This window comes from Cebus imitator, unplaced genomic scaffold, assembly GCF_001604975.1.
Source record: "Cebus imitator isolate Cc_AM_T3 unplaced genomic scaffold, Cebus_imitator-1.0 Scaffold385, whole genome shotgun sequence".
NCBI lineage: Eukaryota > Metazoa > Chordata > Mammalia > Primates > Cebidae > Cebus > Cebus imitator.
The window spans coordinates 1760406-1781339 of NW_016107700.1; the positions used below are offsets into that span (position 1 = coordinate 1760406).

The 20934-nt window shown below is 41.3% G+C and overlaps 1 protein-coding gene and 1 pseudogene across 2 annotated transcripts in view; both read left to right on the plus strand.

The window, feature by feature from the left end:
* TRIT1 (tRNA isopentenyltransferase 1) overlaps positions 1 to 20934 on the plus strand; it is a 38220-nt gene that overhangs the window by 2792 nt on the left and 14494 nt on the right. For both annotated transcript variants that reach the window (XR_001818869.2, XM_017507973.2), the window contains exon 2: positions 18218 to 18358. Coding sequence is in view for 1 of the 2 variants with exons in the window: in XM_017507973.2 (XP_017363462.1) it covers positions 18218 to 18358 (141 nt within the window). In the remaining variant the exon portion in view is untranslated. The remainder of the gene's footprint in view (positions 1 to 18217; positions 18359 to 20934) is intronic.
* Positions 9428 to 10007, plus strand: LOC108288847 (annotated as a pseudogene).

Genomic DNA, 20934 nt, shown 5'->3' on the forward strand with positions numbered 1-20934 from the left:
TTTTGAGACTGTGTCTCGCTCTGTTGCCCAGGCTAGAGTGCAGTGACACGATCTCAGCTCACTGCATCCTCTGCCTCCCGGGTTCAAGCGATTCTCCTGCCTCAGCCTCATGAGTAGCTGGGATTGCAGGTGCTTGCCACCATGCCCAGCTAAATTTTATATTTTTAGTATAGATGGGGTTTTACCATATTGGCCAGCTTGGTCTTGAACTCCTGACCTGGTAATTTGCCTGCCTCGGCCTCCCAAAGTGCTGGGATTACAAACATGAGTCACTGCACCTGGCCTTCTGTTTTTTTTTTTTGAGACGAAGTCTTGCTCTGTTGCCAGGCTGGAGTGCAGTGGTACAGTCTTGACTCACTGCGACCTCTGCCTCTCGGGTTCAAGTGATTCTCCTGCCTCAGCCTCCCAAGTAGCTGGGACTACAGGCGTGTGCCACCACACCCGACTAAGTGTTTGTATTTTCAACAGATACAGGGTTTCATCATGTTAGCTAGGATGGTTTTCATCTCCTGAACTCATGATCCACCTGCCTCGGGCTCCCAAAGTGCCGGGATTACAGGAGTGAGCCATTGCACCGGCTGGGAGTTTTTAACTTGTATGCCACTCATCCTTCATAGGAGTGTGCTACATTCTGATCAGGATATAAGATATATTTTAGGATTCATATTGTAAATCACAGTGTTAATTCATAGTGGTATCTGTCAAGTGGAGTGTTTAGCTGACTGAAAGCCACCTGATGCACTCTTTGGAGATAAAATTTGCTCCAGCTAAGAGATATTAATAGGATCTAATGCCAAGTTGGTACCAAAGACAGTGTCTATTGGAACAAAGGGTAAACTTGGACTTGTGGAGAGCCTAGACAGAACAGTAAACTTCTTTGTTGTAACAGACCAAAGGGTGACCAAATAGAAAGTGTGATGATTAGAAAGCCTTTTCAAGTTTCCAAATTGAGTTTTTTACAACCAGTATTTGCATTTTAATAATTCCTTTTGGTGTCCTGCTAAAAATTTTGTATTTAGAAGTATACCAGTAACTCAAAAACTATTGTACAACATTATCTTAAATGTTAAGTTATCTCACACCTCATACTGCTTTTGTCACCCCTTTGTCCTACTTTAAACTGTAGGGTCATCCCCAGAGCAACACCTATAGCACCTATAGGGCAGTTCCTATCCAGAGAAAGTATTTGTTTTTGTAAACATTGAATAAGTGCTTTAAACTCTTGAGGTAAAACTACAGTGGGGTTGTTAAAGGTATTGTGTCTAGAGCAATAATTTCTTCATGTAGCCTGATATGCAGTGACTTGCTTCTCTAGCCATCTGGCATCTGAAGGTCCTGCCTGTCCTCTTGATTCCCAGTATTTTTTTTTTTTCTTTTTTTTCCTATGACACAGCCCCAGGAGGTCCTAAAAACATGTGCCCTCCCTTATGCATGGATTCTTATGCATGGCATTTGTGGACTGGGAAATCATAACTACTTTCTGAGGGAATTACCTGCTTTGGGATTTCTCTTAGGTTTTGCTGAGGATTTCTATGTGGCAGTTCTGACAGAAGTAAGAAACAACATTTGTGCTTTATTTGCTGAGTCTTCTGAATGGTGGTTGTTTCACAAATTATAGAAATAAAAATATTCTCATTCCATTGTAAAAGTCTGAATTCAAGGAGGGACAGGTAATATGATCCGGGTTTTCCAGGATGGAAAAACTGGAGGTACAGAAAGATTAAAGAGCTGTCTAGAGATCACACTGCAAGACACTGGGAATTGGATCTGGGCCTTCTAACTCATTTGTAGAGTCTGATATATTTCAGGAAGATGATACCGAAGGTCTTCTTTTCAGTCTGTCTTTTTCTTGGCATGTAAATTCAAGGTACAATGCGAGGCCTTCAGTGACTGGATGAAACATTGTACTGAGAAAATTGAAGGCCCTTGCCAAACATGTACAATAATGGCCTGGAAATACAAACTACCAACTATATGTTAAGAGAAAAAAAACAAAGTGTTCTGTTTGGGTTTATAGAGAGGAAGTGTCTCTAATGCCTCAGTTCTTCAAGTCCTGTGGAAAAGCATTAGCTGTACATAGGAACACAGTTCCTTTTGTGTTTGTTTAAACCTACAAGAGGAAAAACAAATGATTCTTGGCAGTCTGACTAGTAAGCAAGCAGAGTATGTTTCATCTTATCTAATAGATGTGGAGCTCCTTGTTCTTCCTTTTTTTTCTTTTTTTGGAGACAGAGTCTTGGTCTTGTCACCGAGGCTAGAGTACAATGGCGCGATCTCGGCTGACTACAACCTCTGCGTATTGGGTTCAACTGATTCTCCTACCTCAGCCTCCCAAGTAGCTGGGATTACAGGCTCCTGCCACCACACCCAGCTAATTTTTGTATTTTTAGTGGAGACGGGGTTTTACCTTGTTGGCCAGGCTGGTCTCGAGCTCCAGACCTCACGATCCGCCCACCTCGGCCTCCCAAAGTGTTGGGATAATAGGCGTGAACCACTACACTTGCCTTCTTAAAAAAAAAAAAAAAAAATAGAAATGGGGTCTCACTATGTTGCCCAGGCTGGTCTTGAACTCTTGACCCCAAGCGATCCTCCTGCACTGGCTTCCCAAAGTGCTAGAATTACAGTCATGAGCTATCCCACCTGGCCTCTGTATTCTTTCTGTCTGCTTTGGGCCATACTGTAGGAGCAGTGTTTGTACCGAAAGACTGTCTGATCAAGGGAGATATGGGATGCTTTTGGGTTGGGGAGATATGAAAAGAGAGATGGAATGGTGGATGACAGTGGCTTAATAAAATGTGAAATAAAAGGCTTGAAGACCTGTTCACCAGAAGAAATGGGGTCTATCTGGAGGCTATGTGCCACAACTGACAAAGGCGGTCTTTTAAAAGGACGAAGACTTACAAGAGGCTAAAAAGGAAATCTCAAAATTTTCAACTCATCATATATATATATATATAATTTATAGGTCCCTTGGTTCGCTTTATAGTAAGTGAATTTTGTTTTCTTTTGTCTACAATATTAAGCTGTGTGCATTGTACATATGTGGTCACGTTTTTGCAGCAACAGGGAGAATTTGGAGTCAAATCTGTGTTCTATAACGAAGGAGAAGTAACTACTGGCCAAATGGGAAATCATAGGAGAGCACAAATGAGGCTTACAGATTCAGATTCATGAGGATGAGTGCTACCCTGTTTCACCCTGGGGCAGGGTGTCGAAGCAGCTCCACTTCAAGAAGAAATACGTATTTGAGGAGTAAAAGTTACTTGGAATATATAGGAATTCACATATGTGCTCCAGTGTGATTTAATGGAATTGGCTTTGTTTTTTTGTGTACTTTTGAATTCCTTAGAAACTTGAGTCAGACCAGGATCCTGTTTGCCTCTTGGTATCTTTGGGGCTCTGCTTGTGAGCAGCAAGCAGCCTCCCTGCTCTTCCCTCGTTGTGGCAGCCAGAGTTAAAGCCCTCACTACTGTACCATGAATGATCATAATAACTATACTGCTGAAGATAATAGCAAAAAATATATATGTCAGGCACTCTTCTAAAAGTTTGACAAATATTATCTAATATTTTCACCACAACCTTTTGATATGTGTGCTGTTATTGTCTCATTCCTACCCAAAATTACTTTCTTGAACCCTATCTCCATGCTGTTTTATACTTTTCCCTCTAAGTCCTATTTATTTATTCATTCATCCTCCATCCCATTCTTTTCCTCTGTACCACTGTGTACATTTTATCAAGCAGAGAAGTGGGAAGAACAATATTACTGACAAAAGAACACTATGGGCAAAGTAAAGAAAGTGCATGATATGTTTTCAAGGAATGACCAGCGACTATCTGGCATAGAGGGTACGTGAGGGACAGTAGTAGGAGGTAAAATGAAAAATCTGGATCCTGGGAACAAATTTTTGAGGCCCTCAAAAGTCATGCCATGAAGTTTGAGGTTTTAAAGAGGGAAGTACTATGCAACTGAATTGTCCATTTAAAAATGAACAATTCAGTTGCATAGTACAATCACAATGTAGTACAGCCACCACATCTATTTGGTTGCAAAATAGTTCATCACCCCAAAATAAAATCCCATATCCATTAAGCGGTTACTCACCATTGCTCTTTCCAGGTTTCCCTGGAAACCTCCAGTCTGCTGTCTCTATAGATTTACCTAGTCTGAGTTATTTCATATAAATGAGACACACACACACACACACACACACACACACACACACAAACAGAGAGAGAGAGAGAGAGAGAGAGAAAACACAAGTGTACATGTTTGTTTTAGTATCTGTTCTGAATTATTTGGGGTATATACCAGGGAGTGGAATTGCTAGATGATGTGGTAATTCTGTATTTAACTGTTTAAGGAACTGCCATAGTGTTTTTCACAGTGGCTATACCTATTTACATTCCCACCAGCAAAGTACAAGGGTACCAGGTTTCTCCCTATCGATTCTAACACTTATTATTTTCCTTTTTAAAAAATTATAGTCATCCTAGTGGGTATGAAAGTGGCATCTTACTGTGGTTTTGATTTATATTTCCCTAGTGGCTAATGATTTTGAACGTTTTTTGGTGTGTTTGTTGGCCATTTGTATCTTCTTTGGAAAAATATCTGTTCAAAGTCCTTTGTTCATTTTACATTTGAGTTGTTTTTTGTTGATGAGTTGCACACATTATACTTTGGAACATATTGCCATACTACTTTGGACAAACTTTATACCAGTAATATGTCTGTTTCACCTCACATTTGCAGTTCTGTGTATTCCCTGTCTTTTTCATTCTTGTCACTCTGGTAAATAACAAAGGGATTTCATTTTAATTACATTTCCGAGGGAGGTTAATTATCTTTTCAAGGATGTATTGGCCTTTGGTGTTTCTCCTTAATTTTATTTTTGTAGGGATGTTGTCCCTCTGTTTCCAGGGCTGGTCTTGAAGTCTTGGCCTCAGATGATCCTCATACCTCAGCCTCACAAAGCACTGGGATTACAGATGTGAGCCACTTTACCCAGTATGGCCACCTGTGTTTGTCTTTTTTGAGTTTTCTGTTTGTTACGCCTTTTATTTATTTTTTCTTTGAGACAGGGTCTTACTCTGTTGCCCAGGCTACAGGGCAGTGGTGCAGTCTCTGCTCACTGCCGTCTCCACCTCCAGGGCTCAGCTCAAGCGATCCTTCCACCTCAGCCTACTGAGTAGCTAGGACCACAGTCCCAGGTGCGCCACCTACACCTAACTAATTTTGTTTGTTTGCTTTCGTAGAGACGGGGTTTTGCCGTGTCGCCCAGGCTGGTCTTCAGCTCCTAAGCTCAAGCCATCTGCCTGCCTTTGCCTCCCAAAGTGTTGGGATTATAGGCGTGGGACACCATTCTTGGCCAGCCATTAAAAAAAAAAAAATACTATACTAGATAGAGAGAGATATCTCACTGTTGCCCAGATTGGTCTCAAACTCCTGAGTATGAGCAATCTTCTCACATCAGCCTCCCAAAGTGTTAGGATTATAGGCATGAGCCACCACACCTGGACTGCAAATAGTTTTTTAACACTCTTTTTGAAAGAGTTCATGTCTGCCAGGTGTGATGGCTCATGCCTGCAACTCTAACACTTTGGGAGGCTGAGGTGAGTGGATCACTTTGAGCCCAGGAGTTAGAGACCAGCCTGAGCAACGTGACAAAATTCCATCTCTATAAAAAATTTAAAAAACAACCTTGGCCTGCTGGTGCACACCTGTGGTCCCAGCTAGTTGGGAGGCTGAGATGCGAGAATCGCTTGAGCCTGGAAAGTTACTGCAGTCAGCTAAGACTGCACCACCACGCTCCAGCCTGGGCAGCAGAGCACAACCCTGTCTCTTAAAAAACAGGAAAAAAAAAAAAAAAAAGAAAAACATTATTACAAGTACTGTGTTAGGTAATGAGAAGTAAACCAATAAAAGAAAAAGGAAAGGAAATTGGGTAGCTAACCAAACATATCCAGACCTAAGTATGCCTGGATAACACAGGACCCCACAGTTAACCTGCAGTTACCTATAAGTATGTAGGGAAGAGCAACAGGGACAATAAAGGCATGGGTGTGTATTCATTTATACTAGCAACACTAGCAACTAGTGACTTTTTTTTTTCTGAGATGGTATGTTGCTCCATCAACCTCATAGACTAAAGTGATCCTTCCACCTCAGCCTACCAAATAGCTGGGACTACAAGCATGTGCCACCACACCCATGCTCAGCTAATTTTTAAATTTTTTATTCCCATGTTGTCCAGGCTGGTCTCGAACTCCTGAGCTCAAGTGATCACTCCCTACTTAGTGCTTATCTACCTGGCATCATTCTAAACATTTTGCATGCACTAACACTAATGTTCAAATAACCTCAAAAGGAGTGTAGGTGCTTGTATTATCCTCATTTTACAGATGGGGACACTTGAAGCAACAAAAAATTAGATATTTAAATAATCTGCTAAGTGAAGGCCACCGCTGGATGGCAGAGGCAAAATTTGAACCTAGATGGTCCACTCCATGATACTCTATTGTCTCCTCCTAACTTAGACATGGACCTCCAAATACTGGAGTACCTCAGCTCTCATATGCTATTTTAGGTGTCTTGAGATAAAATATCACTGAAATCATCAAAGATGGGCCAATCTTGAGGCTGTAAAGATGGCCAAAGAATAAAAACTTCATTATGAACCTTACTTTCTCTCTTAAGCCCTTTGTTTTTGTGTCAGCATTATGGTCACATGGCGTTTTCTGTGTATATTTGTAGCTTTCTCTCATAAGAACCTTGAAGGGGTTCAGTGTGTGGTAGCTGTCTTTTCCTCAGTTTCTGGAATTTAATTTCACCTCAGTAGGAATTCATTACTTAAAGCAAAGAAACACACCAGAGTCAAATGGGGATAAAAGTAGGTTTCTGCTGCCTTCTACTAGTAGGAAGCAGCAGAAATAGCTTGGGTTATAGGCAGAGCATCCTGGCATTAGTCCTGTCTCTGCTTCCAGCCAGTTACATGGTCAGGGGAGCCTCAGTATTCTCAAATATACAATTTTGGGTGTTTGGACTGGATGGATGTTCTGAATTTCCTTATGCCCGTGCTTCTCCAGTGTTTGTTTGCAGGTGAACTTCCAAGCAGCCTCTGCAGAAGCTCTATGTTGCAGTTTCTCATGTTTTAACTTAAAAATACGTGCCAATTTTGCATTCTCTGCCCTAATGTTTGTTTAGATGTAAAAATGTTTCAATTTTTTTAAACTACTTAGTAAGACTGATGCTTCAGAATAATGTACCACAGTTTGAAAACTGTAGCCTTATATGATTCTGATTTCTTTTCCCTTAAAGAGAAGAGCCATAGGAAAGAATAAAAGCCATGCTCTGCACTCTAAATTCCAAACCATGAGTCTCACTACACTTACTCAACAAATCAGGCACAGGTTCTTCTGCATTTTTTTTTTTAATTAATTTTTTCTTTTTTTTATAGACGGCCTTTCACCATGTTGGTCAGGCTGGTCTTGAACTCCCAGACTCAGGTGATCTGCCCTCCATGGCCTCCAAAGTGCTTGGATTACAGGCGTGAGCCACCACACCCAGCCAGTTCTTCTGCTTTTTTATTTTGTTTTATTTTTTTGAGACAGTGTCTTGCCTTGTCATTCAGGCTGGAGGGCAGTGGTGCAATCATGGCTCACAGCAGCTCTGACCTCCTGGCTCAAGCAATCCTCCCACCTGAGTCTCCTGAGTAGCTAGAACTATAGCATGTGCCACCACGGCTAGCTGACTAAAATTGCCTTGGCCTCCCAAAGTGTTGGGATTACAGGTGTGAGCCACTGTGCCTGGCCTTTCCTGCTTTCTGAGCATCTTAATCTGTCCAATTTATTCAGCATGTCTACAGTTGAATTTCTGCCACAGTTAAAAAGAATAATGGCCTTGATGTTCCTACTGCAAACTTATTAGTCTTAACCTACTGAAGTTGTTTTTAAAAACGTTATTTTTGGCTGGGCATGGTGGCTCACACCTGTAATCCCAGCACTTTGGAGGCTGAGGGGGGTGGATCATGAGATCAGGAGTTCGAGACCAGCCTGGCTAATATGGTGAAACCCCATCTCTACTACAAATACAAAATTAGCTGGACATGGTGGCTCGTGCCTGTAGTCCCAGCTACTCAAGAGGCTGAGGCAGAAGAATTGCTTGAACCTGGGAGGCAGAGGTTGCAGTGAGCCAAAATCACGCCACCGCACTCCAGCCTGGGAAACAGAGACTCCGTCTAAAAAAAAAAAAAAAGAACTAGAAGAGATGTTAGATGTGAGAAACTTGAGGTTCCAGAAGAGAAATGTGACCTTCTTTCCCTCCTTCCTTCCCTCCCTCTCTTTCTCTTCTTTCTTTTTCCTCCCTTCTTTCTCTTCCTTCCTTCTTTCCTTCCCTCCCTTTTTCTTTTCTTTTTCCTTTCTTTTTCTTCTTTCCTTTCCTTCCTTTTTTTTCTTTTCTTCCTTTCTTTTTTATTTTTTTTTTTTTTAATTTTTCTTTCTTTATTTTTTTTCCTTCCTTTCTTTCTTGTTGTGCTGCCAGGCTGGAGTGTAGTGGTGCAGTTATGGCCCACTGCAGCGCAACCTCTTGAGCTCACGCAACCCTCCCATCTTAGCCTCCTGAGTAATTGGGACTATGTGCATGCCACCATACCTAATTTATTTATTTATTTATTTTGATAGAGACAGAGTCCTACAATGTTGCCCAGCTGGTCTTGAACTCTGGGCTCAAGTGATCCACCTGCCTAGGCCACCCCATGGTGCTGGGATTATAGGTGTGAGCCACCATGCGTGACGAGAGTCCTTACTGTTAACCACTTTTCCATATATCATGTGCTTCTTGATTATGTCCACTAGACAGTTGAATATACAGGTCTGGCACCACAAAAAGAGAACTAGATTGTGGATATGGTTTTTGGGAGTTATCAGCACAATAATGGTTGTAGAAGCCATGGGTGTCACCCAGAAAAAGTTTATAATACAAAAAGGGCAGGTGGATGCCATAAAGACTGCTATTTCTCAATATTGTTCCCTGATGGGTATTGCTAATAGATCAGTGGCCGGCCTCAGTAAAATAGATGGAAGAAGGTCTAGTGGGATAAGAAGAAAAACCTGGAAAGAATGGTGCCCTTGAAGCCTCAAAGGGGAGTGATTTATGAAGGACAGAGAGCTCAATAGTATCAGATTGTTGCTTTTTCCGTTACTTGTTTTGAAAGCTTAGTAGAAAACTGTTATATTTGGCAGTCAGGTTCAAATGATCTCAGTGAGTTACCCATAGGGCAGTGGAGGGCAGCAAGCAGTGGATGATTATATTGAGCCATAATCCAAGGGTATGGTTTTCAAGGCAGGTGTAATCCATTGAGGCAAGAAAGTGGTTGAAGGACTTTAAGATCTAATTCGAAATGGGAAGGACATGAGTGAAAAGGTGAATGATAGCTTTCGGCCGGAACCGCCAGTAATTCGCCAAAATGACGAACACAAAGGGAAAGAGGAGAGGCACTCGATACACGTTGTCTAGGCCTTTTAGAAAACATGGAGTTGTTCCTTTGGCCACATATATGCGAATCTATAAGAAAGGTGATATTGTAGACATCAAGGGAATGGGTACTGTTCAAAAAGGAATGCCCCACAAATGTTATCATGGCAAAACTGGAAGAGTCTACAGTGTTACCCAGCATGCTGTTGGCATTGTTGTAAACAAACAAGTTAAGGGCAGGATTATTGCCAAGAGAATTAATGTGCGTATTGAGCACATCAAGCACTCTAAGAGCCGAGGTAGCTTCCTAAAACGTGTGAAGGAAAATGATCGGAAAGAAAGAGGCCAAAGAGAAAGGTACCTGGGTCCAACTGAAGCGCCAGCCGGGTCCACCCAGAGAAGCACACTTTGTGAGAACCAATGGGAAGGAGCCTGAGCCGCTGGAACCTGTTCCCTATGAATTCATGGCATAATAGGTGTTAAAAAAAATGAAAGACCTCTGGACTGTAAAAAAAAAAAAAAAAAAAAAAAAGAAAGAGAAGAAAAGGTGAATGATAGCTTGCGGGGAAGGAACCAAACCAGGGGGCAGCTTTCCCTTTTGCTTGTAGACAGCTATATTGGGACATCACAGCCAGCACCCAGAGCTCTGGGATCTGCCCACTGCCACGGACACTGCTGCTGATTAGCACACTCAGGGCCACCCTACAGCAAGGCAGCCCAAAGGGATGGAGCCTTAAAAGGATGAGATCTTTGGCTGTACACTAAAAAAATTGTGGGGAATATCTGCAAAGTGAAATTTCTTTAGATCAGAGATTCTCAATTTCAGGACTATTGACATTTTTGGGCCAGATAATTCTTTGTGGTAGGGGCTGAGGGCTAGACCAGAGTGCATCATTGAATGTTTAGCAGCATCCTTGCCCTCTACCCTCTAGATGCTGGTAGTGCTCCCAACTCCAAAGTTGTGACAATCAAAAATGTTTCTTGCTGGGTACAGTGGCTCACACCTATAATCCTATCACTCTGGGAGACCGAGGCGGGCGGATCACCTGAGGTCAGGAATTCGAGACCAGCTTGGCCAACATAACTGAAATCCCATCTCTACTAAAAACACAAAAATAGGCTGTGCGCGATGGTTCACGCCTGTAATCCCAGCACTTTTGGAGGCTGAGGCAGGTGAATCACAAGATTAAGAGTTCAAGACCAACCTGGCCGATATGATGAAACCCCATCTCTACTAAAAATACAAAAATTAGCCAGGTGTGGTGGTGTGTGCCTGTAGTCCTAGCTACTCAGGAGACCGAGGCAGGAGAATCGCTTGAACCTGGGAGGCAGAGATTGCAGTGAGCTGAGATTGCACCACACACTCCAGCCTGGCTCCATCTAAAAAAAAAAGAAAGCAATAGGAAAAAAAAAAACCCACAAAAATTAGCCAGGTGTGGTGGCAGGTGCTTGTAATCCTAGCTACTTGGGGTCTGAGGCAGGAGAATTGCTTGAACTCAGGAGGCCAAGGTTGCAGCAATCCGAGATTACACCACTGCACCCCAGCCTGGGCAGTAGAGCAAGACTCCATCTCAAAAAAAAAAAAAAAAAAAGGTCTGGACATTGCCAGATGTACCCCAGTGAACAAAATCACTTTGAGTTGAGAACCACTGCTCTGGATTCTGCTGGTTTTCCTGTAGGTCTCTGTTGTAGATTTCTTTGTTTTTTGGTTTTTCCATATCTTTTTTTTTTCCGAGACAGAGTTTTACTCTGTGGCCCAGGCTGGAGTGCAGTGGCGCAGTCTTGGTTCACTGCAACCTCCACCTCCCAGGTTCAAGCGATTCTCCTGCCTCAGCCTCCCGAGTAGCTGGGATTACAGGCATGCACCACCACACCTGGCTAACTTTTGTATTCTTAGAAGAGACAGGGTTTCACCATGTTGGCCAGGCTGGTCTCAAACTCTTGACCTCATGATCCACCTGCCTTGGCTTCCCAAAGCGCTGGGATTACAGGCATGAGCCACCACGCCCGGCCCCCTGTTTTTTCCATATCTTTGTTGTTGTTGTTTGTTGGGGGGGTTTTTATATCTTTTTTTTTCCTCTGTTGTAGATTTCTTTTACCTTCATTAGTTCCTCTGGGCATTTCAGCTCTGTTGATTTGGAGAGTTCAGGTTATTTCAGCCTTGTACCATTTTTCCAAAATTTATTTTTAGTCTGGAAATAAACCATCAACAGAGATGAAACAAAAAGGTATATTTTTCTGTAATACCCAATTAAATGCCTAGAACATTAAATGTTTGATGGTTATAAACTTTTATATCATGTATCTCCCTTTATTACAGCTATTTGTGTCTAACTTGGACTCTGAAGACTAGCACTCTTTTTTTTTTAAAGAAACAGGGTCTTGCTCTGTTGTCCAGACTGGAGTGCAGCAGCACTTTCTTAGCTCACTCCAGCCTTGGACTCCTGGGCCCAAGCGATCCTCCTGCCTCAGGCTCTCAAGTAGCTGGAAGGCACATGCCAACACACCTGACTAATTTTTAAATTTTTGGTAGAGATGGAGTCTCACTGTGTTGGCCAGGCTGGTCTTGAACTCCTTATCTCAAATGATCCTCCTACTCAACCTTCTAAAGTGCTGGGATTATAGATGTGAGCCACCATGCCTGGCCATGGGACTTTCTTAATCTTCTTTGTGTAACTAACATCTTGCAGTATACCTATCACATGGTAACCTCTTAATAAATGTTTGCAGAGATAAGTCAGTTATGTTAGATAATTGATGAAGTGGGTTAAACCTGGAATTTTTCAGAATATTTCAGTCATCAGGCCCTACCAAGAAGCCGGTAGTCCCTCAGTATTGTCCAAATATTTTATGTGCAGAGAAAAGCATTTTATTCCAAATCATTTCTATATGCACAGATCACAGGTATCCTTTGGGAGAGGGGGAAATGGAGCAGAGTGGCATGCTGTCTTTGAAAGATAACACAGATCCTTTTGGCTCTTCCCAGCATTCAGGATGATTGTAGGTAGGGTGATGCTAAAACTAATTGAAGCTGAAAAATAGGGGAAATGTAAGACATTCAGCTACAGATCTCATATGTGAATGTTTTCTAGGCTGGTAATAAAATCATAAGCCTGATTGTGGCATTCACAGCATGGATGTGACCTAAACCTCTGGACCAAATGTGATGTTTACAAACTTGATTGACTTCTGGGTTTGTTTAGATATTTATGCTTGGTGAAAATGTGAAAAATGTTGTGTTTTTGCTTCTTAGCTGTGCAGTATGATTTTAACTGATAAATAAAGGATATCTGTAAAAATACACAATTCATAACTATACAGCTCAACACATTATCAAAAAATTAAAATACCTGTGTAACCACAACTCAACTGAATTTCAGTTCAAGAAATAGAACATTATCAGCTTTCATACTTTTGAACATTTTATTTTATTGCTGCTATTCACTGGTTTCTTACTGTGCCTAAAAGCTATCATCCAAGTCTTTTTTTTTTAATTGTGGTATAACATTGACCATTAACCATTTCAGTGGCTATTTTAGTCCTTTCAGTATTTCAGTGGCATTAAGTACATTCACATTGCTCTGCAATCATTACCACCTTCCATCTCCAATAGGTTTTTATCTTCTTAAAATGAAACTGTACCCATTAAACAATATTCTCCCCTCTCCCCGGTTTCTGGTAACTAACCTACTTTATGTCTCTATGAATTTGACTACTCTAGGTACTTCATATGCATGAGATCGTACAGTGTTTGTCCTTTTGTGATTGGCTTATTTCACTTAGCATAGTATGTTCAAGGTTATCCATGTTGTAGCATGTGTCATCATTTCCTGCCCTTCTTTTTTTTTTTTTTTTTGGAGACAGAGTCTCGCTCTCTAGCCCAGGCTGGAATGCAGTGGTGCGATATCGGCTCACTGCAACCTCCGCCTCCTAGGTTCAAGCAATTCTTCTGCCTCAGCTTCCTGAATAGCTGGATTACAGGCGCCTGCCACCATGCCCAGCTAATTTTTGTATTTTTTCACAGAGATAGGGTTTTACCGTATTGGTCAGGCTAGTCTCGAACTACTGACCTCAGGTTATCCACCCACCTCAGCCTCCAAAGTGCTGGGATTACAGGCATGAGCCACCTCGCCTGGCCAATTTCCTGCCTTTCTTAAAGCTGAATAATACTCCATTGTATGCACATTTTGTTTGTCCATCTATCTGTGGATGTATATTTGGATTACTTCACCTTTTGGCTATTGTGAATACTGCTGCTGTGAACATGGATGTGTAAATACCTGTCCAACACCCTGTTTTCAATTCTTTTGGGTATATACCTGAAGTGGAATTGATACGTTGTATGTTAATTCTGTTTTATTTTTTGAGGAACTGGCATATTATTTTTCTTCTAGTTTTTGTTGTTGTTGTTTTTAACTTCTAGAGATGGGGGTCTCGTTAAGTTGCCTAGGCTGATCTTGAACTCCTGGGTCTACCTTGGCCTTCCAGAGTGTTGGGATTACAGGCATGAGTCACCTTGCCCTTCCTGGAACTGCCATATTGTTTTCCATAATAGCTGCACCATTTTACGTTCCCCTCAGCAATGCACAGGGGTTCCAGTTTGTCTACATCCTTGCCAACATTTGCTATTTTCTGTTTCTGTTTTTCTTTTCCTAATAGCCACTATAATGATTGTGAAGTACATCCATGTCTTTTTTTAAATAAGCTTTTTGTTATGGAAATTTCCCAACATATAAAAAAAATAGGGCAAATAATGAACTACCCACATATCCATCATCTAGAGTCAATAATTATGAACACTTCACCAATCTTTTTCACTTATAGTCTGTCTCTCCTTTTCCTGTTGTTGCAATGCAGATCACAGTCATATACTTTTATTTATTGTACTTTATTTATTTATTTATTTTTTTGAGACGGAGTTTCGCTCTTGTTGCCCAGGCTGGAGTGCAATGGCACGATCTTGGCTCACCGCAACCTCCGCCTCCCGGGTTCAGGCAATTCTCCTGCCTCAGCCTCCTGAGTAGCTGGGATTACAGGCACGCACCAGCATGCCCAGCTAATTTTTTGTATTTTTAGTAGAGACGGGGTTTCACCATGTGGACCAGGATGGTCTCGATCTCTTGACCTCGTGACCCACCCACCGCGGCCTCCCAAAGTGCTGGGATTACAGGCGTGAGCCACCGCGCCCGGCCCTATTTATTGTACTTTAATACACTGTTATACAGGTTGAGTATCCCTTATGCAAAATGCTTGGGACCAGAAGTGTTTTGGTTTCCTAGCTTTTTCTGATTTTGGAATATTTGTTTTATATTTACCAGTTGAGCATCCCAAATCTGAAAATCCATAATCCAAAATACTCCAGTGAGCATCTCCTCTAAATGTTGTGTTTGGTGCTCAAAAGTTTTCAGTTTTGGATTTTGTTAATGACTAAAAAACATATCCATAAAACCATATTATATGTAAATCAGATGTCTAGTCAGTATTACCCACATATTTATGTCCCATTTCTTTTAATCTGATGATATAAGAGGCAGAGGGTTAACAGATCACCCAAAGATGACAACTTATGTTAGTAACTGAGTTGTAGTACTTTTATGAGTTATAGTTTTTAATTTGTTAACTCTATGAGTTTAAACCATTAATACTCTTTTCTTTTTCCTGATATTTGCTGGCATTTGTATATATCATAAGCGGTACAATAGGCCACTTTAGTAAATAAGGTGAGCTAGCTCTGGGTTACCTTGTGTTTCAATTATATTTATGTGTCAGTTTTTTTAAACTCACCATTTTAAGGGCCTCTAGAAGATACACCTGAAGTCAGATCACAGGAAGAAATTTTATCTAGCCTTCTAGGGTCTCTAATAGAAGGTGCTGCTAGAGATATTTACATTTTGACTTTGTTAGAGGTGTGAGTAATTGTATATTTGCAGCTATGCATATGATACTGATTAACATTAACTAACATTAATCTCAGTGTAAAATTTTATAATCCTTTTTACTGTAACATACTTAACAGGATTTAGGAATCCTCTACTAGCAAAATCAAGTCGTTGCTATGTGAGCTCTTTAATATTGGATCATTTGGAATTCTAAGCCACAGCAGAGCCAACCAAGGGTTGTGGGAAGAGAGAGAGAGGGAATAAACAGTTATTATTAACTCTTTTCCTCCCTTCAGTTTTGTTGTTGTTGTTGTTGTTGTTTTTTCTTTTTGAGACAGAGTCTTGCTCAGTTGCCCAGGCCGGAGTGTAGTGGCCTGATCTTAGCTCGCTGCAACCTTTGTCTCCCAGGTTCAAGAGATCCTCCTGCCTCAGCCTCCTGAATAGCTGGGATTACAGGCACACGCCACCACACCTGGCTAATTTTCTTGCATTTTTTTTTTTAATAGAGACGAGGTTTCACCATCTTGGCCAGGCTGGTCTTGAACTCCTGACCTTAGGCGATCCACCTGCTTCGGCCTCCCAAGGTGCTGGGATTACAGGCATGAGCCACCATGCCCAGCCCCTTCCGTTTTCTTTTCTTTTCTTTTCTTTTTTGAGACAAAGTCTAGCTCTATTGTCCAGGCTGGAGTGCAGTGGTGTGATCTGGGCTTACTGCAATCTCTGTCTCCCAGGCACAAGTGATCCTCCCACCTCAGCCTCCGCAGTTGCTGGAACTACAGGTGCCTTCCACTATACCCAGCTAATTTTTTATATTTTTTTGTAGAGCTGCAGTTTCACCACATTGCCCAGGCTGGTCTTGAACTTGTGAGCTCAAGTGATCCGCCCACCTTGGCTTCCCAAAGTGCTGGGATTGCAAGTGTGAACCACCGGTCCTGGCCCCTTTTGTTTTTTTGTTTGTTTGTTTGTTTCTTTTTTTTTTTTTTGAGATGGGGTCTCGCTCTGTTGCCTAGGCTGGAATGCGGTGGCATGATCTCAGCTCACTGCAACCTCCGTCGCCCCTTGGCTCACTGCAACCTCTGCCTCCTGGGTTCAGGCGATTCTTCTGCCTCAGCCCCCTGAGTAGCTGGGATTACAGGCACCTGCCACCACGTCCCGCTTATTTTCTGTGTATTTTTAGTAGAGATGGGGTTTCACCATGTTGGTCATGCTGGTCTCGAACTCCTGACCTCATGATCCACCCACCTCAGCCTCCCAAAGTGTTGGGATTATAGGCGTGAGCCACCTCGTCTGGCCTCCCTTTTAATTTTCTTAATTTGCACAGAAGACACCAGTGTATGATAGCCATATGACTTTGTATAACATTAGAAGGAACTCTTATTCAAGATACACGGAAAAGAATACAATTTATGATTCCATTAATTTTCAGGTATGAGAATTCGAGTCTGCTGTCAGGCACAAATTAAATGAGTTAAAAAGGCAGAGTTGATACTTTCCCTATGGCTCTATTTACATTATTTTTTATTTATATGCTGTTTTACTATTTACTGATTTTATTTCATTGAACATAGCTTATATCCTTGCTTAGTAAATGACCTCAGTCACTATGAGCATAGAGGCTTCTGAGTATTAAACAGTAATACTAAAATTATTTCCCCTTCTCCTTTAGTTGTTGTGATAATAGTAATGATAATGATAGCAATTAGGTAGTACTGACCCTTATGTGCCACTTAACAATGTGCCAAGCAAAAACTAAGTGCTTTTTAGTATTAACTCATTTAATCCTTATAATAATCCAAGGAGATAGGTATTATTATTTTCCTTTTACTGATGAGGGATTGAGGCCCAGAGAGGTTAGTAACTGCCTTCTCCAACTACAAATAACTAGTAAGTGGCAGAGCTAGGAAATGAGCTGAGGCAGCCTGGCGCCAGGGTCTTTCCTCCTAACCATTACACTGGACTGTACTTACTTGACACCCATGTAAGTAAAGGGAAACGTGAGATAAAAATGCTTTTAACATCTTTGTGGGTTCTACGGAACTTATTATTTGTTCATTCAGTGCTCCCTGTGGAATCAGTGATTACAGAGAGAACATTTAATCTCAAAGTATTCATCCCTATTTTCAAACTAGTATTTTCAGATCTGTTCTTGGAGACCTTGCATTTAGAAAAAGTACACTTGAACTTTTTAGTCGAATTGGCAGATCAAGAGCTCACAGACAGGATATTGCCTTTGAGTATTTATATTGTCCTTGCTGACCCCTGAAGCAGTAATTTTGATAGATCACAATGTTTCCACTAGAGTACAGCAGTATTAGGGGTTCTGACTTCAAAGTGTGTATGTGTATGTTTTATATGTATTTTTGTAGTTAGACTACATTTCCACAAATGGAACCAATCTTATACAAATTCTGAAAACCTTTTAGAGCCATTTAAATCCAAGAAATATCTAAGCATTTTGAAGTAGAACTGAACAATCAATGCAAAATGTTACCTTTCTAGAGTCTTGTGATAAGTAAAATAAATAAAACAACCTGCTCAATTTTCAGTGCTTTAAAGTTCTGGCCTAAAGGACCTCCTTTTAATCTTGCAGAATTAGTTTTTACTTGGACATGGATTTTCATACCCTTCTTACCTTTAAAACTGAGCTAATAGCTGCTATTTGATAAGAAAACCAGTGCTCTGTTTTCTTCTTTTTTTGTTTTGAGTTTTGTAAATCTGGCTGTGCTCTCTGTTAGAATACATGTACCCTGGTGCTTTGGGTCAGTGAAGTGTTTGGCAGGAGGGAGAAACAGATCAAAATTTCTATCCATAAGAAATTTTATGGAGGTGGTTGACTTTCTTATGTTAATTTTCTTTCCTTTAGGTCTATGAAGGCCTAGACATCATCACCAACAAGGTTTCTGCCCAGGAGCAGAGAATCTGCCGGCACCACATGATCAGCTTTGTGGATCCTCTTGTGACCAATTACACAGTGGTGGACTTCAGAAATAGAGCAAGTGCTCTGATATCCTTAGGAAAGGCACTGGCTGGGTTTCGTGGGTGAAAGCAGCCCAAGCCAAGAGAGAATTTTTCTCGGTAGCAGCAATTTCTTCTCAGAAGGGGCACCCAAGGCCTAACTACTGTTGGATGCCATCCCCATCAGACTATGAGCTGAAAGATACAGTGCCTTTGTCACTCAGATTCTTGTCCTTAGACTGAGTGGCGTCATCATCCTCTGGAAACCTGTTAGAAATGCTGATTCTTGGGCCCCACCCCAGACCTACTGAATTCGAATCTGCATTGTAACAGGAGTCCCTGGTGATTCATAACACACATGAAAACTTGAGAAGCACTGTTTTAGTGATAAGAACACTGATTTAAGAATCAGAAATTTTGGGTTATAGTGCTCGAACTGCCTCTGTTGGCTGTGTGAATTTTATTGGGTAAAGCATTTCCTTAACCCCACTGAGCTTTGGTTTTCTATCCTTTAAATGGAGATGCGAAGTTTACCTATAAATATAATGGAGTTATAGTTAGAATTTCAAAGTGATTGTTAGATGAGAGAGGACTGGAAAATATGGTTCTGGGTAAAACCAAGAAATTTTTGCAAAAAGAATAATATAAGGGGGATTGCCCTATGTGTTAACATGCAGACTGCCTTTAGTATCTGGATTGCTATATATTAAAATATTGAAAAGTCATAATAATTATAATAGGATGGAACTTTTTTTTTTTTTTTTTGAGACAGAGTTTCACTCTTGTCAGCCAAGCTGGAGTGCAGTGGCACAATCTTGGCCTCCCAAAGTGCTGGGATTACAGGCATGAGCCACCGTGCCCGACCTAACTTATTTAGTACTAGATATATTTGTGTCACAGAATAGAAAACCCAGATACAGATTCAAATGAAAGTGTGTAAATTTTTTTTTTCTGGAGACGGTCTCACTCTGTTGCCTAGGTTGGAGTACAGTGGCACTGTCATGGCTCGTTGCCGCCTTGACCCCCTGGGCTCAGGTGATCCTCCCACCTCAGCCTGTCAAATATCTGGGACTACAGGTGTGTACCACCACACCCAGCTAATAATTTTATTTTTTGTAGAGATGGTTTTCGCTATGTTACCAGGCTGGTCTTGAACTCCTGGGCTCAAGGCATCCTCCCGCCTCGGCCTCCCAAAGTGCTGGAATTACAAGTGTGAGCCAACACACCTGGCCCCAGTCAGCCTTCTTGATTTGACAGGTGAAGGTACTAGATACTGAGGCCCAAAGGGGAGAAGGATATTTGCTCAATATCACAGTCATTTCATGGCTTGCACAAATAAGTTAAACCTTTTCATGTGAAGTATTCCCTATCCCATCTTATTTCCACTCTCCCCTTTTCTGGAATCTTACCATTTTTTCCTTCTCCTTTTCATTTCATTGCTTACTTTCCCTTTGTTAATTATACTACAGGTTAAGCATCTGAAAATATAAAATCCAAAATGCTCCAAAATCTGAAACTTTTGGAGTGCTGACATGATGCTCAAAGGAAATGCTCATTGGAGCATTTTGGTTTTCAGATTTTCAGATTTGGGATGCTCAACCAGTAAACATAATGCAAATAATTCAAAATTCAAAAAAATTCAAAATCTGAAACATTTCCTTGGTCCCATGTAAGGAATATTTAACCTGTATATAATTGATGTTTTATCTTGCTGTGCAAATTGTATGCTCCCTATACTTAATTTAAAGGGGGAAATAGATAATTTGTTTTCTGTTTTTAAAACAAAGATTTTTTTTCTTTATGATCCTTGATTGGCCCAAGGATCTTTCTTCCCTCCCTACCTCAGCCACTTAATGGTTAGTGGAATTCTAGTAGAAAAGAGCTGATCTGTCTCTGTGCCTGCACATTGGCTGGCAAGAAGAAGTGTATAAATGATGATTTACCTGGATATTAAAAGTCTTTTAAAAAAAAATTACTTTCAGCCATGCACAGTGGCACATGCCTATAACCTCAGCACTTTGGGAGGCTGCAGTGGTCGGATTGCTTGAGCTCAGGAGTTTGAGATCAGCCTGGGCAACATGGTGAAACCCTGCCTCTACAAAAAATACAAAAAGTAGCCAGGTGTGGTGGCATGTGCTTGTAGTGCCAGCTACTTGGTGGTGGGGTGCAGAGGTGGGAGGATGGCTCGAGCCCTTGGAGGTCAAGGCTGCAGTGAACTGTTTTCATGCCTCTGCACCCCAGCCTTGGTGACAGAGTGAGACCCTGTCTCAAAAAAAAATTTTATTCTCAGGAAAAAAAGGCCTTCTTAAAGCAGATAATTATCTGTTCAATGGAGATTCTAAAGAGAAAGATTTAAAATAGCAGAGATAAAAAAAATAGTGGCTAAAGTAAATTGAGTGCTTACTGTTTTTTTTGTTGTTGTTTGTTTGTTTGTTTTGAGACGGAGTTTCGCTGTTGTTGCCCAGACTGGAGTGCAATGGCACGATCTCGGCTCACCGCAACCTCCGCCTCCTGGATTCAAGCAATTCTCCTACCTCAGCCTCCCGAGTTGCTGGGACTACAGGCACGCACCATCATGCCCAGCTAATTTTTGTATTTTTAGTAGAGACGGGGTTTCACCATGTT